Here is a 22,699-nt window from a genome sequence, read left to right as displayed (position 1 = left end):
TGTAATTTTCCTATTATGCATTATGTTGTAGAATGTTGCAGTTTGTATTCACAAAAAATTTTATCAAGCTTATTTGATATTAAATATTTGATTATTGAAGGAATATGAAAGTCCAACTTTGAGACTACAATATTCAATAAAAAATTGTCCAAATTCCTGTCAACTTTTTTAATAAATTCAAAAATAGGTATGTTACATGGAATATTGATATCATAAAAAATGAATTTGTCCAATTAAACAAACATTTTAAGTCAACTGATACAAGTACAATTTAAAAATATTTACAAATCACATAATTACAGATAATAATAACAGAATTAAGAACTTGCTTTTTGCTTCAACAATAAAGTCTGTCTATTCATAGTCTGGAACATCAAAAACTACAAGAATAACAAGGTTTATAATTCATCCCTGTTCATCCTTTATTTTTTGTTAACTGAGTTCAATACATCGTATAATATTACTTTTCTATTAAAAATAAGCGTTTTGTGTTATTATTTAAAAGAGAACTATATTGATAAGTACACAGAAAAACTGCTCACTAAAAAAATGTATGCATATAGCATATAAAATTTCTGAAACTTTGTTATATGTATCCTTTCAAAGCTTAAAAACGGAAAATTTTTGATTGAATCAAACAAGAAATAATAAATAGATTCAGTTGTTGTCAAATAAAAGTTTACCAGTATCAACACAAATGCCTAACCTGATGTCTTTCATTTGTTTTAATTTTTTAATGGAGATCATAATTTTGGATATCATTATCACATTAAAGAAGCTTGAAACGATTCTATCTATGGGCTTTCACTAACGCTTTCAACACATTCGAAATAAAATTTTATATGATTCGTCTACCTTCAAAATTCCTTTTCTATACCTTAAGGTTAACAAATCATCACGTCAATAAAAAAAGGTACATCGCAATAGGAGGTCTAGAAATTAATTTAAAAACTCCTACCTCCAATTGAAATAAATATATTCGAGTCAGCAAAAATATTAAATCACAGCCTTCTTGAGTGCTGAAAGTATTTATGTTTGAGGAGAAATTCGTTCATTGGGACCATATTCGTCAGCCATCAATATTTTGTTGACAAAAACTGTTCGCTGAGAATCGTCAAAGATACAACAAACGTATACCCCTGCTATCCTGAACACAAATTCACTGTCTCTCTGTTGTTCCCTCAAGTAGATAGAACGTGGATCTTGGGACAATATATTCTCAATAATTTTCTTTTTTGTCTGTTCCTAGAAAAGATTAAATATATCAGATAAATTCTAGAGAAAGGTATAATCATAGAATGTGCATACATGAAATAATATATATTCATGCCAAATTTCAGAAGGCTCATATCATCACCTAGATAAAATAACTGACAACAATGACATCAACAATTTTGCGGTTTAGGAGCATGAATTTCCTCTTTCAATTCATTAATACATTTTATATTGGCTATTATTTTCATTGAGACTAGGATTTGGTAAATTGAGAAGACAAGTAAATTTATACGAAAATTTCATGTAATAGTAATTTACGTAACAAGTCCGGAAAATAGGGTTTTTTTGGATGAATAGACAAAATTCCAGGACGAGCGTGAGCGAGTCCTGGAAGTCTGTGAGTCCAAAAAAACCATTTTCGGGCGTGTTGCGTACAATATTTTTTCGGCAACCATGTAAAATAACACTATCGCTGCTGCTTTCCATATTTTATTGCGATTGTGATAAAAAAACATGCTAATTTTTGACAACTAATTTCATATGAACTGTCAGCCGTTATCTCGGTTTCTATGGATTCTATGATTCTTTTCCGGCCTAGTCCGGGAAGTACGTACTTTCCGGACTAGGCCGGGAAATGCTACTTCCTCAGAGAAAAAGCGTCTGGGAAGTGAGCACTTCCCGGACGGTTGCCGAAAAAAGCTTTTTTTATATTCACCTCTGATCCAAATTGACGTAACTGAACTTTTGCTGACATTCTAAATTTCACAGTTAGTGTTGGCACCACTGGGTTGTCCAACCATCTAGGTACTAGAATTTCGCCATTATATGGATAACCTGATCGCGATGATACATTTGGATTTGTATTAATATTGGTAACAGAGTCTTCCTCTTCTCCATCAGGTGCTTCACGTTCTACCATTCTTAAATTTGCGCTGTAAAAATAAATGAAAAGTGATTCGGATTGGAATGAATTTCAAACCGAAGTTCACATAAAACAAAATCTTGTTGTTACAATTACCTATCATTTGATGAAGAGTTCCTTCTATCATTATTAACACTAGCTCCTGGAACCATGTCTCTGATACTTTCTTGGCCTACTAATGTTCGAGATTCGCTGTTTTGGGGTGTTGGTTCATTTTCAAATTGTCTTATCATATTGTATTCTTCAGATGACCCACCTGCTTCACCTTTAATTGCAAATGTGTTAAACGTCACTTATGACACATATGTTTCATATAATTCACTTTAATTATGATTATAATAATAATATTATAATATAATAAGAGTAAGATAAAAATTTTAATTACTTGGATTCATCCATGCAGATCTTTCACTGGAACTATATCCATATGCCACTGAATTTGGTACATCATAATGTGGTATAAATGGTTTAATATCCAAAACTGGTGTTTGATCCATCATATCTACCCCATTGAAAGTAATTATATTACCAGATATTTCATTTATTTTTACTAATGATAAACCTATTGGAGATGGCCTATGTGGTGATCGTGTTCCAAAAACTCCCACTTTCATTCCGTTAAGTCTTGGTGGGGAAATTTTAGCGGGTATATGTGTTGCTTCCGTTTGATGAAAGTGAAAAAGAATCCTGAAAAATAAAGCAATCTGAAGAAACTCTGTGAATCTTATTTGAACTTATAGACTAACCACATGTGAGAGAACTTTTCCAAGCCCTCTAATGCATGATGAGGGTTTGTAAACACATCACTATTGAGCACTAGCTTTCCTATTGCTTCACTGCACAGATTCGGTTGCCTTGGAACACCTCTTTTTGAGGGAAATTCTGTGTGTATGGTTCCTATATATTTGAAATCTCCATTATTGGGATCTGATATTCCATTTTTAGATGTAGACGGCTGAATTGCATTTGAGTTTGATTTACAACTGTTGCACTTGAAATTGACCAACTTATTGGAGATCTCTTTACACATTTTCTTTTGTTCATATTTCAATGTGGTTAATTGTTGCCTGAAAATAGCGATGTTTTTGAGAAATAACTTTCAATTTTCAGAAATATGTATTAGGTATATGTGAACAATATATTACCATATACCTATTCTACATGTTTAACTATATTACTTTTATTAGTAGTATTATTACATACCTCAAATTATTTATTTCGTTTCTGGCTAATTGCAACTGGTTTTGCAAATTAGCAAAATCACAACTTGATTCATCCATCATAATGAGAAAATGTTTTCAATTTAAATTTTCCCAAGAAAAACTTGAGAACAGATTATTTCTTTCAAATTTGTTTTTCCAAATATGAAATGAAGAATTTCCAAAATGTCAATATACATTTGAACTAAGGACGTTTCAACTAATTGATAATTCGATTGACAACATTGACGGATCAATGTAAAGAAAACTCATTGTTTGATCAGTGATTAGTTTCTGATTTTATTATCAGATGATTGTGACGTAATTTATTTCTATGAAGAGCAAATAATAGGTTACGTTGCTATATAGAACTTCCAATCATTAGAATAAATTAATTGTAATTGAATTTTTTTATATTAAAATGTGGGTGGAAGAAATTGATGAATTTTTCAAAGGATATCTACCTTACTATGTTTTACTTTTTTTACCTATTTTCATTCTTATATCTCCTATAAATCCGGTTCAAGCTTCCCATGAATTTCCTGTTTATCGAATGCACCACTTCGATTTGAATGGATTATCTCATGGTGAGTTAAAAAAATAATTTAGGAAGTACTTATCGAACTTCAGATCGCTTATTTTCAAAGAATTCCAATTATATCTATATTACCGCCTCAACATTTAAAAATTTGATTAGAATAACACTTCTTCTAGGAAGCCGAGGAGCCTCCATAAATCTTGAGGCAAGATCTATCACCAATTGGAAATCAGCTAGACATTGTGTTGTTACAAAAATGAAAGATTTGTCAGTTGGTCAATTAAGAGATGTTCTTACCAAAGCAGGAGCTTTATTGATTTTAATTCCTAGTGATTTGAGTAGCCTATCTTCTGATGAAAAAGAGGTTTGATATACAATGAATTTTATCATCTCATTTTTATGGTACTATTCTAATGGAAACATTTTTCCCAGCATTTATCATCGCTTGAAAGTGCTCTCATGAACCAAGAGACCTCTATACCTGTTTATTTCATTAGAGACTCTCCAGAATTTGAGCATATTTTTGCTGAAATAGCGGAGAATTCAGTTGCAAATGATTTAAAAAAATCTGCAGCTGAAGCCCTATTTTCTTCAGTGGCTGCTAATGGTTATCAAATTGTTGTCTCACCTGGAACTCCTAATATTAAGAAAGATGTCAAAATATCAACAATTCAAGGACAGCTTGTTGCTAACAATATCAAAGATGAAAAAATTTCCACTATTGCCGTTGTGGCTCATTATGACAGTTTTGGAATAGCACCTGTAAGTTGCATCATATATCAAGATTAATCAAAAATTGAAATATACTTCTACATAACTACTTAATTATGGATCATATAAAGGTTATAGTGTTAATGAAAATACTCATGTCTGCTATTGTGAGTAATTAAGCATGGATTTAAGTAATTCATTTTTAGGAATTGTCTTTTGGTGCTGATTCTAATGGTTCTGGAGTGGTGATCCTTCTAGAACTGATCAGACTTTTCTCAGAGTTATATGGAGATCCAAAAACACATGGAAAATTCAACTTGATATTCCTTCTATCTGGAGGTGGAAAAATCAATTATATGGGAAGTAAAAAATGGTTAGAAGATCAATTAGATTCTTTAGATGGATCAATCATTCAGGTAAATATAGCATTTGCTCAATTTCATTCCTATAAATTCATGTTGAGCATTTTTCAGGATGCATCATATGTCATATGTTTAGATACACTAGCAAATAGTGACTCCTTATATATGCATGTCTCTAAACCTCCTAAAGAAGGGACATCTTCACACTCCTTCTTCAGAGAACTGAAAACAGCTGCTGGACAGCACTCAAATGTTACCGTAGAAGGAGTACATAAAAAAATTAATTTAGCTGATGATATATTGGCTTGGGAACATGAAAGATTCAGTATTAGGAGATTACCAGCATTTACTTTATCCACAGTGAAAAATTTCAGAGATAATTCTAGAAATACAATTTTCGATGTAAAAAGTACAGTGAATATGGATAGATTAGAGAATAATGCAAGATTGATTGCTGAAGCCATTGCAAAGCATGTTTATAATGTTTCCAAAGAAGCCATATTAGGAGAGGTCATTGTAAGTATTCCACTAGGTTTAAGCTATTAATGTCAGTATAATAAGGATAAAGAGCTTAGTTGTGATGTTATTATAATGTGATAGTAGATATTTTGCAACTCTCATAGGTCCACCTTCTTTTCAAATTCTTACAGGTTTTCTCAATCTTTTGAGTTATTTCAATGAGTTAATCTAAATCAAAAAGTAACTAATAATTTTTTCTCAAATACGAGTATCTGTAATTTTTTCTAATTTTAAGATGAGTCCTATATGATTTGGTTTTACACTAAATTCAATGTCAAAATCAGTTCTGTTTAGATGCCATGTACATAATAACTTGAATAGAATGTCCTGAGTATTTAAATTTTCTGGGAGGTTCCAGATTTTGAATATCTCGGTCAAGTTCATTAATGGGTGAAATCAATTTTACCCATATGAAATTTTGTTTTCCTTATAGTTTTAAAAGTACAAATTCAAATTTTTCAGTTAGTTGTAAAATGACAGTTTGAAGCTCAGTGCAAAATTTCATGTCAAGGTATCACCAAAACCTTAAAAAATTCAAGTCGAATAAAAAAAGAGATGCTTAACATTTCCGTAACAACAGATTGGAGTAGGTTGAAATTTAGTTTGTATATGTGAAATAATCACTTGAATGTTCATGCAGAATTTCTGGAGTATCATCTAGATAAATCACTTTGTGAACACATCAAAGTAATTTCTAGTGGAGCTATTATGCCTTATTATAGAGATTTCATATGCTAAAAATATTTTCATGAAAGTAATAATTTTCATTAAGTTCTAACCAATCCCATTTGTTGTGCAGAATATAAATAGGGGCCATATGGAAGCCTGGTTGGATGTGATAAGTAGCCAGCCTAGATCAACCCAAATACTTAGTAATAAGGATAATTATCTTGTTAAAATATTCAAAGATTATTTCGACCAACATCTAGTTGATACCAAAGTTTATTATGCAAGTCCCGATAAGAGGGATCCAGAGTTCAATTTTTATGATATTACCAAAAGTGTAGTCAACATTTATAGGTAAGATATTTTCAGCCCAATTGAAAAATATTCTAATTAACTTTTTTTCTAGTGTCAAGCCAGCAGTCTTTGACCTTTTCTTAACTGTAGCAATAGCAGTTTACCTTACAGTAATTTATTTCTTTGTACAAAAATTCTCATTGTTTTATGAAGTGGCATGCTCTTTAACTGTGAAAAAAAAGACTAAGTAATTTGTAGCCTTCAATTCCTTAGGTAGTATTATCTAGAATCATTTTCATTTTTTGTTATTCAATGATTATTCTTTACTCAATAGTTTTGTTTTCATTGTCATATAGTTAATTTATTTGTTGCAATAAAGTCTTTTCTATTATTGAATTTGTATGTGTAATTTTTATTTGATCTATAAGTGACAGACATAATGAGGTGTGTTACTAACTAGAACATTCGAATTTCTTCATCTTACAATATTCTTCTCTTTCAACGTTATATTACAGTTTTTGCTTTAATTCAAGTACCATCATCTTTTTTTGGTTTATCACTTGGTCTTTGATGAAGATCCAGTGGATTAAAATCTGGTTCATCTGAAGGAATATTCACCCCGACATTTTTAGTTGTTTTTTTTTTGTTATCAATTTTTTTATCAGTAGGTTTATAAGACTTGAGAAAACTAACAATATTTGTTTGATTATTGGTCTGAGCAACCATGAGTGGTGTTTGACCCCATCTATCTGCCGTATCCATCTTAACCTGAGCATAATTGAGTAAAAAGTCCACACAATTTAAATGACCTTCAGCAGCAGCCAAATGTAAAGCAGTTCTGCCATCATAGTCTTTTAATCCTAAGTTGATCCCATAGAGATAAAATCTGAAATGGTGATTAGTTCTTTGAATGAAGTTTGCTTGCATCGATGAAATTAATTGGGTGTTCCAAATGAATTTATTCTATTTAGAAAAATTACTTTGGATACAATGTGTGGTAGGATGGAAAAATGGTCTAAACTAAGAAGTATTTTCATGTACTTGCTCACTTTTTAAGAGTGTGCAGATGACCACCAGCTGCTGCACTCAGTATCTCGAAAGTAGTCATGATGTTTTTGTCACTTTCAGATATTACCTTTCTTCTATCAGCATGATCTGGGAAGATTCTTTGATTGTCATATTGATGATAAGGATATTGTTTCACTAGTTCCTATAAAAAATAATGATAATAGCTCTAGAGACACAACAGCAGCATTTTTCTGAATAATTTAATTTTATACCTTGCAAAATTGTATGCCTCTTATACTATTTCCAAGTCTACATAATTTAGGCGACCATAATCCTATTCCCATAACATCTGGAATGGCAATTACCATTGCTCCACTCACTCCTGATTTTCCAGGCAGTCCAACCTTATAACTTAATAATAATTTACCAAAGTAAACAACCTAGCCAAATAGTGATATAGCCAAAATTCCTAAGGTCATCTGCATATTATTTCAATTGTAAACATTGCAAAACCAAAAGTTAACAGTATAGCACAACAGTAAGGGACTCTTTGCTATATCACTATTTAGTGATATAGCAAAGAGTCCCTAGGTCACCTGCATATTATTTCAAAATCTTTTTATTTTAACTGTTAACATTGGAAGATGCAAGAAATTCATTACAATTCAAGTTCTATCAATGTACTCACTTCAAAACCAAAAGTTAACAGTATAGCACAACAGTAAGGGACTCTTTGCTATATCACTATTTAGTGATATAGCAAAGAGTCCCTAGGTCACCTGCATATTATTTCAAAATCTTTTTATTTTAATTGTTAACATTGGAAGATGCAAGAAATTCATTACAATTCAAGTTCTATCAATGTACTCACTTCAAAACCAAAAGTTAACAGTATAGCACAACAGTAAGGGACTCTTTGCTATATCACTATTTAGTGATATAGCAAAGAGTCCCTAGGTCACCTGCATATTATTTCAAAATCTTTTTATTTTAACTGTTAACATTGGAAGATGCAAGAAATTCATTACAATTCAAGTTCTATCAATGTACTCACTTCAAAACCAAAAGTTAACAGTATAGCACAACAGTAAGGGACTCTTTGCTATATCACTATTTAGTGATATAGCAAAGAGTCCCTAGGTCACCTGCATATTATTTCAAAATCTTTTTATTTTAATTGTTAACATTGGAAGATGCAAGAAATTCATTACAATTCAAGTTCCATCAATGTACTCACTTCAAAAGCAAATTCGCCAGAGTAATCGTACATGCCACAACTGTACATTAGAGAAAGGGTATTCTTAACACTGCTGGCTTTGAAGATACGCTCCGATGTTATTGGATTAATACCAGAATTTGCAAGCGTGGCTCCCATCAATGCCAAAATATTTGTATTGACTTCTAGTGAACAGCACTGAAAATTATAGTCAATAATCGTCTTGAAAGTCAATTATAAGTAACATTAGGTTAAGAACATCCGACTATAGTTACTGTTTAGTGTTACAGGGTTACCTTCAGGCCTAGTGTGACCCACATCAGATCTGTTCTCACCACTACACTTTACTGTTCAAATACCAGTTCCAGAGTTCTAATAAACTCTAGTATCTGGGATCGCTTCAAGGAGGTTAAATTTCTCGTTCGAAGCATTTTTAACGGGCTCAGGAGTTTCTTCCTCCACCCCACAGAACCTGCACTTGTCAATTTTTAACGACCCAATTTTCATTAGATGCTTCCTGAGGCAGCAGTGCCCCGTAAGGAAGTCGGTGAGGAGGTGTAGCAAGTTCTTAAAGTTCTGAAGGAACTTCTTTCATCAATGTACATATTTTGGGTACCTCCTCTTGAAACTCTTTCTTATAGGTGCATTTTCTGGGAAGTGTATTGGCCTTCTTAGATTGAAAAGATCTTATTATTCGTCCAACAAAAGGTTCTTATTTGAAATAATGATTTTTCGTCTGATAATATTTTAAGAAATACATATATTGGCATGACAAACAAGTTTTTCAATTCTGGAGAAAGAACCTCCTCGAGCGGGAATCGAACCCGCAACCTCCGAATCACTAGTCCGATGCTCTCACCAATCGAGCTACCAAGGAAGCCACAAGTTCCAACCTCATAAGAGGAACAGCTTCCTCCTGCGAGAGTTCTTATTATATTTATTTAGTTTTGGAAAAAGCAGTCTATTTATTGAACCCCTTGATAATATTAACTAAGGACCTCAAATAAAGACATCAACTGATAGTTTCGGCATGTAAATCGCTCTAACATTGGATGTTCTTATTGTAATATTACTGGGTATATATTTTAAGCATAAATACATATACATATACGCCCATTTACCCTGAAATAGAATTTCAAAGTATCACCTAATCTTGATTCGGGTGGAAAACATTTGTGTTCCTTGAGGTAGAAGGAGATAGCATAATTTCTGTCTGCGGCTTCTTGTTCTGATATGTACACCGATGTGTTGAACCCAACATGGAGAACTCCACCTAATTTCTGAATAAATCTTGATCAATTTTCACTGGATTATGTAGTGTGAAAGGTACTTACATCAAAATAATTTTTGGTGTTTTCAAACACCAAACTTGGTTTACCACCAAAACTTTGCACCATACTATGTATTAGAGAACATACAACAATTGCTCCTGGATTGATCATTGGATTGTGGGGTTTGTCTGGAGTACATTACAAGAATTGTTTGAGTTTATAAATTGTTTATATAAAAGGGCTTACTCTCATGATTCAAAATCAACTCGTTAAACATGCGTCCACTAGGTTCTTTACCAACATATCTATGAACAGCTTCTTCTCCTAAGTTGTCTAAAGCAATTGCATAAGTGAATGGCTTAGAAACTGATTGTATTGTAAAATACTCTTTGAAATTGCCTAAGTTGAATCTCTGACCATCAACCGTACATATGCTAAGAGCCCAATTTTTTGGATCCACTTGTCCAAGTTGAGGAATATATGTTGCTACCTACAACAATATTATTAGTAATGATATTTTAGATTCGCTCATTTTGCGCTAAATTAATTCGAAAATTTGTCAGTCAATGATGAGGCATTCATAAAATGAAGAAAACAAACCATGAAATATCAATATGCCAAAAAAGACTAGGAATTGATCAGTGAAACAAAAAATATTGTTCATTCAAATTCTTTGTATCGACTTCAAAGAGGGCTCCTTTCCAAATAATATATCTGTGCTTACTAATAACCAAATAAAAAAAAAAAAATTAAATCCGTTTTCAGGAATTGGATTCAGTACTGGCTGCAAACTCTTCAAAATATGATGATTGTTCAATAAGATTTGCTGAATTTTGACCAAAAATTCTTTTGTAGTATCTTGAAGGCACCTGCATGATGCTAAATCTATTATTTTTTTAATGAATTATGCCACATTACTTTCATCTATTGGACTACATTATTCATTGAGGAAATCGCAAACAGATGACGCTCAAACTTCACATGAGTTTGAAGGACCATTGATCCAACTAAGCGATCAAAGCAATTTCGACAATGACTTTGGGGGATTTTAAAATTATCAATTCCGAGTACTTTCCCGACAGAATATATGCTAGCTTACTGCTCCTTCTTCATTTGCTTTACACTTTGTAAAAAGTTCGCCAATATCTTTCTGAAATTCTGTCCAATTTGGAACGACTAGTTCACTTTCAAAAGCACTGGTTATTAGTCGAATATTTGACTGGGTTATCCTGAAAATAATAGCAATTCTCTTTGAACTTATATTCTAAAATAAATGTTTTTTGGACAATGAAAAGTGTAGTGACATCAATATTTAATTACTAACTAAGAATTTTCCCAAGAAAAAGAAAAAATAAATAACAGAATATGCTTTGAAAAAAATGTACGATATAAAAAATTTTCATTCAGAACTTATTCGCCCCCTTGTAAGATTATCTCTCTGAATGAAATTTCAATTAGAATTTTTCATGAATACCCCCCAAATATTAAAAAATCATCAAGAATCCATTTTCGGATCATCTAACCAATATGGCAACCTTAAAAAAAAGGTTGCATTTTTGCAAATCATTTCATAGGACCAGCTATTAGTCTATTATATGCTCTCGTAATTTTAAAACACCATTATGGAAAAAATATAGAAATAGCTTACTCTTTGAACTTTTCTACAGTGACACCGTTATAAAAATTTGAGCCATCTATTTTCTTCTGTTCCTCAATTTTATTAAACATTTGTTCTAATCGAGGATCATCATCTTTCAATCCCAAGGCATCTAATTCCTAAAAGAAATAACTAACAACAAGTTGATTAACACAAAATATGGTTACTTACACTTATGAATTTTGGGATAAGTAGTAGATTGGTATCAGGATTTTTAAGAAGATTGAATATTTTATCAGATTTTCCTTCTTCGAAAAACCTTAAATTATACTGTTCAAAAATGGTGTATTCCGACTGAATTTTACACACTTCAATTGGATAAATCAACCAATAAGATGAAGAAGTAAATATTGAAAAAACTTCATAAAAGGTCAATAGTCAGGAAAAAGAAAATAACGTTTTGCCCACAATTGGGATCAACGATTGAAAATCTGGAGGATAACAAATATCAGCTATTCATTTTAAGAAAAATTCAATTGTAAAAAATTTCTAAGTGTACATATATTTAGAAATTTTAAATACTCACTCCTTAACTCTACGTGGGGTATAGTTCTTTTGAGGCCAAGTATGGAAACTAATATTTTTGAAAATGAATTGCCCAATTCTTTTACTCAAACTAATCATAATGTAATAAAGCCTTCAACTTGAGAATATATAATTTCCTCTTTGTGGAAGAGGATCAAATAGAAAACTCTTGTTTTGTTCGAAATTCTTCCATATTATTGTGACATTCATGACATGTGATATATGTTTCAAAATAGATCATAAAATTTTAAAAATAATATCAAATCTTCAAAACTGTGACTACAGTCAAAGTAGTAAAGAATAAATTTTAATCAACAGCCTTCATCTTATAAAAGAACAATTATGTTATAAAATTACTATCTAAAATAAATCATTACAAATCGAGACATTTACAGTATAAGAGAACAATTATATAAAAATAGAAACAGTTTGCTTATCTTATCATACATTATAGTTGGCTACATATGGAGTGATCACAAATTTGATGTCTTGACTTTGAGTTTGTTTTAAAACATTAGCAGCATGATGTAGTTGCACAGCACAATCTGGATGCACATTACCGGGTAGGGACAAACATTCTTGCTCGAATATAGTGGCTAAGGCGAGAAGTAATTCCAAAAAGCCAAGAGATATTGCAGCTTTCCTCAGTCTGTTCAATTCCTGAAAAAATATCCAGTTAAATCTATAACGAAAACATATATATTAACACGTACCTTGTAGAATTGCTGGGTTTTCTCAGGTAATTTCCTAGCATGTCTGAGAATTTTCTGAATATCGGATTGTAAACCTGACGGTCTTATCCACACTACGCCATTTTGTGAATAGCTTCTTTTTTCTGCCGGTTTTATAGGGAAAGAACCACATTGATCAAATTGCTCAGCACATCCTAAATTCTTGAGATCGCCCAACCAAGGAACCGAATATGGTCCAGGTAGTAGAGTTAACATAAGATTAGACTTCTTCTTGGTATCTGCCCATGAGTATATAAATCCAAACCAATGAGGACCTAAAATAAGCATTCAAAAGATCAGAAAATCACAATCACAAATATAAACAATATTTTACTTTCCAAAAATCTGTATCATTTTCTACTCATGATGTGTGAATAAGTCTTTCCCGTTTTTTTTCAAATTTTGAGCCTTTATTGTGAAAAAATGGTTACAAATGAATTATTGAAAGTATTGGCCATCGCTAGCTACAACTTTTCCCCATCTTTCTGGCAACATACGAATCTTGTTGCGAAAAAATTCGACCGGTTTGGCCTCTATCCAGTCATCCACCCATTTTTTGGCTTCCTCCTAGGAATGGAAGTGCTGGTCAGCCAGGCCATGCGTCATCGATCTGAAGAGATGGTAATCAGACGGAGCAATGTCTGGACTATACGCCGGGTGGGGTAGGACTTTCCATTTGAGCATTTCTAAGTATGTTTTCACCGGCTGTGCAACATGTGGGCGAGCATTGTCATGTTGCAAAATAACTTTGTCGTGCCTGTCGGAGTATTGTGACCGTTTTTCTCGCAGTGCGCGGCTCAAACGCATCAATTGTCGTCGATAGACCTCGCCTGTGATCCTTTCATTCGGTTTCAGAAGCTCATAGTAAACCACACCTAGCTGGTCCCACCATATACAGAGCATGAGCTTGGCGCCATGAATATTTGGCTTGGCCGTCGATGATGATGTATGGCCGGGTAGTCCCCATGATTTTCTTCGCTTCGGATTATCGTAACGGATCCACTTTTCATCGCCAGTCACGATACGATGCAGAAAACCCTTTCTTTTATGTCGCTGAAGCAGCTGTTCGCAAGTGAAAAAACGCCGTTCGACGTCTCTCAGCTTCAGTTCGTACGGCACCCAATTTCCTTGCTTTTGGATCATTCCCATGGCTTTCAAACGCTTGGAAATGGTTGTTCGGTCAACTCCCAATGCTTCAGCAAGTTCTTCTTGCGTTTGACACGAATCTTCATCAAGCAAAGTCTCCAATTCTTGATCTTCAAAGATTTGCGGCCGCCCGGAACGCTCCTTGTCTTCCACGTCGAAATCGCCACTTTTGAAGCGTCGAAACCATCCGCGAACACTTGAATCATCGACACAACCTTCTCCATAAGCTTCCTGAAGCAACCGATGCGCCTCGGCAGCAGATTTCTTCAAATTGAACCAATAAAGTGAAACTTCCCGCAAATGACGTCGACTCGGCTCAAATTTCGACATTTTCACGATTTCAAAAATTTATGATGCGAAAAAATTTCAACTAATGTGTTAGTGTGGAATTGTTGACAGATGAATAAGCTTTGATTATGACATATGTAACCATCAAATACTCGCACAGTATTGGTGGCTCCATCTCTTACAAAAAACGGGAAAGACTTATTCACACACCTGATATTTTACTTTTCTGAGATCAAAATTCTACTTGAAATTTCAGGAATAAAGAGATCACAAAGTTCTTTGAACCATAGTTAGATTTCAGTTGAGTTAAGAAGGGTCAGAAAAATTTATTGGGTCATAAAGAATGTAAAAATAACAATTTACAACTAGATTGTAGAGCAACTAGCGCAGCCATATTTTCAACCTTCAAGGCTCCATGCAAGAGGACACAAAAAGAAGGTGTCCTTCCTTCTTCTACCATATCATCATCAATAGTCAAATCTATTTCTGTCTCCATGGCCATAGGATTTTTGGCATCAATAGCATGAAGGATTAGATGTCGACTGACTGCCATTGGAGAACCGATGTCAGGAACAGGAATAAAACCAAGAACTTCTATGGTGTCCGATATCTTATAATTTTCGCAAGGAATATTGGCGACTTGGGTGGAATGCTTGAAAAACAATTCAGATTGTAAATATGCAATAAACAGTTAATAAAAAAAAAAAAAAAAAAAAAATGTTTCAAATGGATTGGAGAATAAAATGGACAAAAAATAGTGTTATGCTACTTACAGAAGGAGCAGGATAAAGCATAATCTTAGATTTCAAATTTCCACATTTTAGTGTACCGTTGAATGGTGTATAAATCTTCTCAGCAAGTCTTTGGAACAACGACGTAACGCCTCCTTCGCCTAATTGGTCAGGAACAGATAAAGAACTCTCATATCCAGCTAAATCAATCAATTTTTGATAAAGTGGTTTGGCTAAAAAATGAAAAACACATGAAATTATGTACTTGGAGAATATTTGCAAATAAATCAATCTTTAGAAGTTTAATATCATCCTAAATTTTCAATATCATTCATATGCAGTGTAATAATAATAAAATGAACGTTTTTTACGTTTAATGAAAAAACAAGAACATAGACTAAATTCTCTTAAGGGGTTGATATGACTGCATATATTCAGCTGATAAAGACTCATCTCTGCAAACTTTTTCAATATGATTGAAATGGGACGCAGTTCGATTTGAACAAAGTTTGCAAAAATCTGAGGATATCATATGAGCGATAAATATCAATGAGACTTTTTCAGCTGAAGATATGTAGTCATTTCGAACTCCTTAAGAGAATACAGACTGTTCCTGTTTTTTTACGTGGTCTCCATTTCATTTTGTCAAAATGAATGTTTCCAAATATTTTGATGATTTCTTTGATTTGGCTTATCTTTAATTCATATTACTAGTAGGTATTATGTAGAGTTGCATAATCTTATCTCTCTGAAATTGTATACTGCCAGCCCCAGTACAAAACACGGAATCATTTGAAAAAACATATTCATTTTAGCCGCAACACATATCTCAACAATAAATGGAAACTACTCTCTAGTCTAGGTTATTCGACAAGCAAAAATAATTCAGAGCATGCCATTTGATAAAAGGGAATTTGAGACATTTTTTAAAAATTGCAGTGTCTTTCGGACCATCAGTAAAGTGATCCTTAAATTAGTAGTAGGGATAAAAACTTTTCGGGAATTCAATAAAAAATTAATCGTACAATTATCACGAACGGTTTTCAAGACATGATCTTTAGTTTAAACCATTATAGCCATGTAATATTTCTAAAGACGTGGCCTACGTCAAAAAGTACTACATAGATACAATGATCACAGTGAATTTTTTGAATTAAGGGTGAAACTCACCTCTCACAAAACAAGGATCATCTGGTGGTGTGATGCAAACAATATGTAGTCTAGCAGGGAAATTGAAAGGAACTGGAAATGGATTTTTCGTAGTTCTTTGATGTAGAGTAGCCAAAGACCCTTTTAGAGAAGTTGGTCCGATACCTATACTAGAGTCGGTAACCAACACAATCTGAAATTCGATAAACAATTGAGGCACTCTATCATTTGGAACTTAAAATTTCAATGACTCGTCAATATAAGGCCAATTGAAAAGTCCCCGGTCTGATGCACAGATGGCGGTGCTACTATTAAATCCATATGATTTCTATTTAGTACAACCTTCAAACGATACGTGTCAAAATTTGATAGCAGTCCGACCATCAGTTTGTGGGATATTGCGTTGTGAGTGTAGCTACTTTTGTTATTTGAAAAAAGATGGAAAAATAATACTTTCGTGTTCTGATAAAATATTGCTTTTTGAAGGGAAAAAATACAGTTGAAGCAAAATCTTAGCTTGATGAAGAGTTTCCGGGGTCTGCACCAGGAAAATCAACCATCATTGATTGGTATGCGAAGTTTAAACGTGGTGAAAAGAGCACCGAAGACGGCGAACGCAGTGGACGCCCAAAAGAGATTGTCACCGACGAAAAAATCAAAAAGTTCACAAAATAATTTTGTATGACCGTAAACTGAAGTTGATCGAGATAGCAGACATTGTGAAGATATTACCTGAATATGTACATGATATCATTCACGAATATTTGTACATGAGAAAGCTGTATGCAAAATGGGTGCCGCGCGAGCTCACAATCGATAAAAAACAACAACGTGTTAATGATTCTGAGCGGTGTTTGAAGCTGTTTAAGTGCAATAAACCTGAATTTTTACGTCGATATGTGACAATGGATGAAACAAGGATCACTCATTTCACTCCGGAGTCCAATCAACTGTCAGCTGAGTGGACTGCACACGATGAACCGATTCCAAAGCGAGGAAAAACAAAAGCCAGCTGGCAAGGTTATATGGCATCAGTATTCTAGGATGCGCAAGGTATAATATTCATTGATTACCTCCAAAAGGGCCAGACCATCAACAGCGATTATTATATAGCGCTATTGGATCGTGGAAAGGATGAAATCGTTAAAAAACGGCCCCATTTGAAGAAAAAAAAAAGTGCTGTTTCATCAATACAATGCGCCGTGTCACAAACCAATGAAAACAGTAGTAAACTTGCATGAACTGGGCTTCGAATTGTTTCTGCATCCACCGCATTCGCCAGATCTGGCCCCCAGCGACTTTTTCCTGTTTTCAGACTTCAGAAGAATGCTCGCTGGAAAGAAATTCAGCGCCAATGAATGAGTAATCGCCGAACCTGAGGCCTATTTTTGAGCGAAAGGCAAATCGTATTACAAAAATGGTATCGAAAAGTTGGAAGATCGCTATAATCATAGATAAACTAGATTAGTTTGTCTATGGCTATAAACGCTGTATCGCCCTCGAAGGCATGTTGAATAATAAAATCGAATTTTGCCCAAAAAATTTGTTTTACTATGGTAGACCGGGGCTTTCCAATTGGTCTGTTAGATATGGATATGTAATAATAAACCACTCAAAATTATTTATTTGAACTAAGCCTGGAGAAGACTGTATAATCATATTTGAGAGTTAAACAAACAGGAAATTAACTTATGCTAATCAATAAGATTAACTTTTTTTTTAATAAAATCTGGAATAGGTGCATCAAAAACTTAACAAATAATAAGGGAACAGAACAATGTCAAGAGATTTCATAGTTTTTTGAGACAATATCAGTGAAAATATAAAATTTACTTACTTCGCATGCCGTATTATTTCCCCACTCCCCCAGTATTATACGATTTACACCATGTAAAGCTGTTTCAATACAAGTCTTATCATAGTCATCAATATTTTGTAGAGCTGCCCTGATAGAATTATAATCTCGGGTGAATGGGCACTTTTCTTCATATAAAGAAGAGAAACACATCTGTGAAGAAGTATGATACAAATATATTTTTGCACTCAGGTTTTCCAAGAATTTACTTCTTTAACAAATATGTATGATTTAAAAAAAAAATTTTGTATATTCACATATGTATACAATTGTGAATATTTTGGAAATGTTTTTCATAGTAAACAATTATCAACAATGATTTGTTTGACTATAAAGATTGGTTCACAATTCGGTATCTAGATTTCAGGGGAGTATTTTTCAGGTGAAAATAAGATTTTTTTTTCAATAAACACGACTCGTTACCGAAGTACAGAATGTTAAAATTTAAAAAAAATTTTCTTCATAGCCCTTTTAGCTTTTGAGACATTAAGATCGAATTTGAAATGTATGTTAAGTTTTAGGGTTTACATCCAGTATGTGGAATAATTGTAATAAGATGCAGGGAGATATTTTTTCAGGGATCAAGCCCTTTCTGCCTCATAAATTTTTTGTAGCACGGCACATGGATTTTAACAGGAAATGAATTCTATATTTTGTACCTTGTAATTTTTAAGCACTAACGATCGTTATCGAGAAAAAGGTTAAATAATTTTTTGTAATCACCTACATTTAATTAAAATTTTCATTAGAAGTTAGGAACCTACTAACACAATAAGAACAAAACTTACGTATTTAGTTTGTGATCTTAAATACAAGTTTCCTTGAAAAACATTTAGAAATCTAACGAACCTGTATTTCAAACTTAATCTCAACATCTAAAAACTGATAGAGCTATGAAGAAAAAACCAGAAAAATCTTGAAACTTTAACGCTCTGTGGTTCGGTAACGAAACTTTAACAGACAGGTTTTCATGGAAAAAAATTCCTATTACAAACGAAAGTTTGGAATGCTAATTATATGTATGAAAATTAATACCCATACTTGACTCCAGTTACTGATATACTGTTTCAATAAACAATTATAGCTTATTTTTATAATCATATCAACCATAAAAAATAGTATCAAACAAATGCAATATGAAAAAATTCATTTTGTTTCAAGTACATTAATAAAAAAAAAATCAATTTGAGAAAAAAGGGTAGGATTTTAAATAAAAAATATATAGTGGTCAAATATTTATATTGAACAATGTCTATTTAGAATCAAATAAATAGTTTTAAACCGATTGTCATTTCACTGAGTTAACAGCTGCCTGAGCAGCTTTTTTAGCCTTAACAGTTTCCACCAACTCCTTGTACCTCTTTATACACTCTTTTTTAGTTCTATTAGGTATGCACTCAGCTACTCGATCCCAACGTTCTGCGGTAGCAGCAGGATAGGTCTTCAATGCTTGTTCTAAAAGAAGCTGTTCCTCAGTAGTCCAAGGTGTGGATTCTACCTTATTATTCTTTTGTTCCACTGGTTTAGAATTTTTATCATCAATCTTCATTTCTTCCATTTTTTTCGATATACCATTTTCGTTCACCTGTAAAACGTTCTTTTTGTTTTTGTTCTTTTTGAAGTTATCAAATGCTTGTTTATTAGCTTCTGCTTTCAAATTATTTTTGGAAAAATCTGTGTTCTGAAGCTCTTTCGCTTTAGCTAAAACCATTTTAGCCGTGAACTTACTAGTATTCTTATTGAATTTGCCATGCTGATTGATAAAATTAGCCACCACTTCCCATCTTTGATTAGTGCCAGGGGGGAACATAGTAACTGTTTTTACTAAAAGCTGCATATTTTCTTCATTCCATTCTGGCATCACCTGTGTACTGTTGGAGTTTTTATTTTCAGCTGATTTTGGCTTACTTGCTTCAAGGACGGCTTTTCTTTCTTTTTCAATCATATTATTTACTTTGGTTATTGCTTTCAAGAAAGCACTTTTACCTTTGTTTTTAATTTCCTTGTTCAATTGCTCTAATTCATTTACATTCATATTTTCACAAATTGATTCTAATGCTGTTATGTGTGTTAAATTCTGGTCAGGATTATCAGCATAATAATTATTAGCTTTACATATATCTCGTAAAGCTTTGCGTTCCTTCTTTAAAGCTTTTTTTTGAATTTCACGTTCTTGTCTTTTTGTTTCGATTCTTGCTCTTTCAGCGGCATCTGCCTTTTCTTTTGCTAATAGTGCTTCCTTTAAAGCTCTTTCAGCTTCATCTTTTTTAATTTGAGCAGCAGTTTGTTTGGCTCGCTTAGCAGCAAGTTTCCTATCTTTATCCTCTTGTTTAAATTTGCCTATTCTTGGATCATTATTGTATGCTAAATCTACTAATGCCCTAATTCTCGCCATTTCTTCTTTTTTTTTTCTCAAACGTTCTGCTTTATTTAATTTATCTACATATCTTCTCTCATCACGATCTGTACATTTCTCCTTATCTTCTTCGTCTTCATAAGAGAATTCCCTCCATGATTTGAAATTGTACCAGAAATTATAAAACTTTTCAACTTCTTCTCTAGTAGAATCAGGTCCACCCAACTTTGGAACATTTCGTTTCTCAGACCACCTTGAATTCAATTCGAAATAATAAGAGCCCACTTCAAAAAAATTATTTTTGATTTCGCTAGGAAGTGGTATATTATTATCAAACTCTGGATCCACAGAATCGTAAGACCTTCTTTTCAAAGCGTTACCCAACGTTTCATTAGCCATAGTTATGCATGTAAAATAATCATCATCACTTTTGATTTCTTCTCCTTTAGCTTTCCGTTTGTCTGGATGATGTTTAAGTACCTTTTTGCGATATGCAATTCTAATTATTTCATCAGTAGCTTTTATTCTTAATGTTGGTATCCCCAATACTTTGTAATGATCTTGATGTTTCCACTCCTTAGGATCAAGGCTTCTCAAATATTCTACATCATCCAAGTACTCCACATCTTCTGGTTTCAATTCTTCAGGTTCAACTGGTACAGGTGGGATATGCTTCAGCTTGCGCACTTTATGGGGTAAGAATTGAAGTTCTTTTTCTCCATTTCCAATTGGTTTCCATATAAAGCGGTATCTGACAGCTACAGTTGTACATAATTTTTGAGATCGTCTGGCTTCCCCCATGATTAGAAGAATTTTATCATATTATAAAATAAACAGTTGAAAATTATCACTTTTTAAAATCACATGAAAAATTATTACACCAAATGTAACTAAATCTTCACAACATTCCCGAAGAACAGTAAAATTTGAATTCGCTAATCACTATACCGCTTAAAAAGCACGTTGAACAGGCATTGACTGACAAGTAACCGTAGAATGCTAATATTTTAAGGTTATACATGCATTTCTATGACTGCTGTCATAAACTATGTTTTTTTTTATGAAATGGCCTACAACAAATGCGCATTGAAAAACATAGAAGCAATATTTGAAGCAAAAAAAATGATAGAAAAAACTATATTGAATGAATATATATATATATATACAAACAACAAATTAATTGGCAGCATATAATCTAAAAATTTGAAAGATTTATTCTGAAATGTAATGAAATGCAGAAAATTGAGGTTACTTGAATTTCTTTCATTTGTATTTCAAGGATCTCTGAAAATACTTCTTACCAAAGAAATGAATTCCAATTTCGTACTTAAGCACATCTGGTCTAAGAAAGCATTTATTCCAAGTATTGCTAACTGTTTCGGTGAAGTTTCTAATTTATCAATAGTTTCTATAGGCTTAGTCATTGACAAGGAAACGTCCAGTAAAATTACAGTCGGCATTTTATAACAATTGAGTTCAGTCTACCCTAATTATTTCACTGAACTTCGAACTCAATAACTCAATAAAAAACGGGATTTAATAAACACAAACTGAATTTAGGTTATGAACTTATTCTGGAACAGAATATCTGACATCAGAGTTGAAAAAATACGTTCCATGAAATCCAAAGTCACAACCACAGAAAACTAATATATCACAACCAAAACATACAAGATGGATATTATTATTTATTGTTACCATGAGTTTAATAAGTGTTAGAATTATCTTTTACTGTTACGAAATTCAATATATTGATTATTAACTGCATTCGTCCCAAAAAGGACCGAAAATTGAATTTATATGTTTGTTAATGTCATGTTTGTTAGGTTAGGTCTGTCATTTAGTTTGGTTGTTGGTTTGTTTACATGTTTCCAATTTGTTTTTAACTTAGAATATAGATAGATAGATAGATTATTAATGTTCTAAGGTTTTTAAACTGTATTTTGCGATTTTCACTACAATGGATAAGAATATTGAACAACGGATATGTCTTAAATTTTGCATTAAAAATGGAATTTCATGTGCCGAAGCGTTGAAAATGTTACGTAAGGCTTACGGTGAATCAACTTTATCTAAAACGCGTGTATATGAGTGTATATGTATTGAAGAGCGGACGAGATGTAGTGGAAGATATGCCTCGTTCTGGTCGGCCATCAACCTCTACAAATGAACTTAACATCGCTAAAGTGAAAGAATTGGTGACTGAAAATAGTCGTTTAAGTCTCAGAGAGATAGCTGCTGAAATGTTGGTGTCTCATGAATCAGTTCGAACCATTTTAAATGAGTGTTTAGGCATGAAACATGTAACTGCTCGACTAGTGCCGAAAATCTTAGATTTTC

The 22,699-nt window shown here is 32.9% G+C and overlaps 5 protein-coding genes across 8 annotated transcripts; 1 reads left to right on the top strand and 4 right to left on the bottom strand.

The window, feature by feature from the left end:
* Positions 1-157: 157 nt before the first annotated feature.
* LOC123688808 (tRNA (adenine(37)-N6)-methyltransferase) lies at positions 158-3,564 on the bottom strand. 2 transcript variants are annotated; one of them, XR_006750114.1, is made up of 7 exons: positions 3,341-3,564; positions 2,884-3,204; positions 2,523-2,824; positions 2,234-2,402; positions 1,931-2,147; positions 959-1,245; positions 158-380 (listed from the first exon to the last, which is right to left on the bottom strand). XR_006750114.1 is itself a non-coding variant. In XM_045627480.1 (6 exons), the coding sequence occupies exons 1-6, from the start codon at positions 3,418-3,420 to the stop codon at positions 1,030-1,032; spliced, it is 1,305 nt and encodes a 434-aa protein (XP_045483436.1). In that variant the 5' UTR covers positions 3,421-3,514; the 3' UTR covers positions 158-1,029. The 2 variants fall into 2 exon arrangements, 1 of the variants encoding a protein (XP_045483436.1); XM_045627480.1 differs by having other exon boundaries at positions 158-1,245; positions 3,341-3,514.
* A 50-nt stretch (positions 3,565-3,614) lies between these two features.
* LOC123688805 (nicalin) lies at positions 3,615-6,819 on the top strand. Its single transcript, XM_045627477.1, has 7 exons — positions 3,615-3,923; positions 4,051-4,238; positions 4,307-4,636; positions 4,792-5,001; positions 5,059-5,463; positions 6,266-6,486; positions 6,539-6,819. Exons 1-7 carry the CDS (start codon positions 3,758-3,760, stop codon positions 6,675-6,677), a joined length of 1,659 nt encoding a protein of 552 aa, XP_045483433.1. The 5' UTR covers positions 3,615-3,757; the 3' UTR covers positions 6,678-6,819.
* On the bottom strand, positions 6,617-12,255 carry LOC123688804 (putative glutaminase 2). Of its 3 annotated transcripts, none has more exons than XM_045627475.1 (11): positions 12,105-12,255; positions 11,750-11,848; positions 11,570-11,697; positions 11,021-11,150; positions 10,168-10,411; positions 9,985-10,109; positions 9,772-9,930; positions 8,672-8,848; positions 7,707-7,838; positions 7,476-7,636; positions 6,617-7,312 (listed from the first exon to the last, which is right to left on the bottom strand). In XM_045627475.1, the coding sequence occupies exons 3-11, from the start codon at positions 11,647-11,649 to the stop codon at positions 6,955-6,957; spliced, it is 1,566 nt and encodes a 521-aa protein (XP_045483431.1). In that variant the 5' UTR covers positions 11,650-11,697; positions 11,750-11,848; positions 12,105-12,255; the 3' UTR covers positions 6,617-6,954. The 3 variants fall into 3 exon arrangements, with proteins under 3 accessions (XP_045483431.1, XP_045483430.1, XP_045483432.1); XM_045627474.1 differs by having other exon boundaries at positions 11,750-11,837; XM_045627476.1 differs by lacking the exon at positions 11,750-11,848 and having other exon boundaries at positions 11,570-11,710.
* Positions 12,256-12,394: 139 nt separating this feature from the next.
* LOC123688807 (integrator complex subunit 14) lies at positions 12,395-21,940 on the bottom strand. Its single transcript, XM_045627479.1, has 7 exons — positions 21,661-21,940; positions 17,986-18,156; positions 16,170-16,341; positions 15,042-15,232; positions 14,632-14,920; positions 12,817-13,109; positions 12,395-12,763 (listed from the first exon to the last, which is right to left on the bottom strand). The coding sequence occupies exons 1-7, from the start codon at positions 21,817-21,819 to the stop codon at positions 12,545-12,547; spliced, it is 1,494 nt and encodes a 497-aa protein (XP_045483435.1). The 5' UTR covers positions 21,820-21,940; the 3' UTR covers positions 12,395-12,544.
* Positions 19,226-21,372, bottom strand: LOC123688803 (dnaJ homolog subfamily C member 2). Its single transcript, XM_045627473.1, has one exon. It carries the CDS (start codon positions 21,158-21,160, stop codon positions 19,292-19,294), a length of 1,869 nt encoding a protein of 622 aa, XP_045483429.1. The 5' UTR covers positions 21,161-21,372; the 3' UTR covers positions 19,226-19,291.
* Positions 21,941-22,699: the final 759 nt, after the last annotated feature.

Source organism: Harmonia axyridis, chromosome 1 (assembly GCF_914767665.1).
Source record: "Harmonia axyridis chromosome 1, icHarAxyr1.1, whole genome shotgun sequence".
NCBI lineage: Eukaryota > Metazoa > Arthropoda > Insecta > Coleoptera > Coccinellidae > Harmonia > Harmonia axyridis.
The sequence above is the reverse complement of the archived record's forward strand: the minus strand, read 5'-3'. Positions and strand labels throughout refer to the sequence as shown.

What these genes read in the sequence shown, in the direction of transcription:
- LOC123688803 (XM_045627473.1), bottom strand. Translation starts at nt 21,160, where the DNA reads ATGGGGGAAGCCAGACGATCTCAAAAATTATGTACAACTGTAGCTGTC.
- LOC123688805 (XM_045627477.1), top strand. Translation starts at nt 3,758, where the DNA reads ATGTGGGTGGAAGAAATTGATGAATTTTTCAAAGGATATCTACCTTAC. An exon ending in TATCTTCTGATGAAAAAGAG is followed by an intron (nt 4,239 to 4,306) that starts GTTTGATATACA and finishes CATTTTTCCCAG; the next exon opens with CATTTATCATCGCTTGAAAG. An exon ending in TAGATGGATCAATCATTCAG is followed by an intron (nt 5,002 to 5,058) that starts GTAAATATAGCA and finishes AGCATTTTTCAG; the next exon opens with GATGCATCATATGTCATATG.
- LOC123688807 (XM_045627479.1), bottom strand. Translation starts at nt 21,819, where the DNA reads ATGCCGACTGTAATTTTACTGGACGTTTCCTTGTCAATGACTAAGCCT. An exon ending in GAAATAATACGGCATGCGAA is followed by an intron (nt 16,342 to 17,985) that starts GTAAGTAAATTT and finishes ATCGAATTTCAG; the next exon opens with ATTGTGTTGGTTACCGACTC. An exon ending in TGATCCTTGTTTTGTGAGAG is followed by an intron (nt 15,233 to 16,169) that starts GTGAGTTTCACC and finishes TTCATTTTTTAG; the next exon opens with CCAAACCACTTTATCAAAAA.
- LOC123688804 (XM_045627474.1), bottom strand. Translation starts at nt 12,202, where the DNA reads ATGATTAGTTTGAGTAAAAGAATTGGGCAATTCATTTTCAAAAATATT. An exon ending in GAGGCATACAATTTTGCAAG is followed by an intron (nt 7,637 to 7,706) that starts GTATAAAATTAA and finishes TATTTTTTATAG; the next exon opens with GAACTAGTGAAACAATATCC. An exon ending in CATCTGCACACTCTTAAAAA is followed by an intron (nt 7,313 to 7,475) that starts GTGAGCAAGTAC and finishes TCACCATTTCAG; the next exon opens with ATTTTATCTCTATGGGATCA.
- LOC123688808 (XM_045627480.1), bottom strand. Translation starts at nt 3,420, where the DNA reads ATGATGGATGAATCAAGTTGTGATTTTGCTAATTTGCAAAACCAGTTG. An exon ending in GAAAAGTTCTCTCACATGTG is followed by an intron (nt 2,825 to 2,883) that starts GTTAGTCTATAA and finishes TTTATTTTTCAG; the next exon opens with GATTCTTTTTCACTTTCATC. An exon ending in AACTCTTCATCAAATGATAG is followed by an intron (nt 2,148 to 2,233) that starts GTAATTGTAACA and finishes TTATTTTTACAG; the next exon opens with CGCAAATTTAAGAATGGTAG.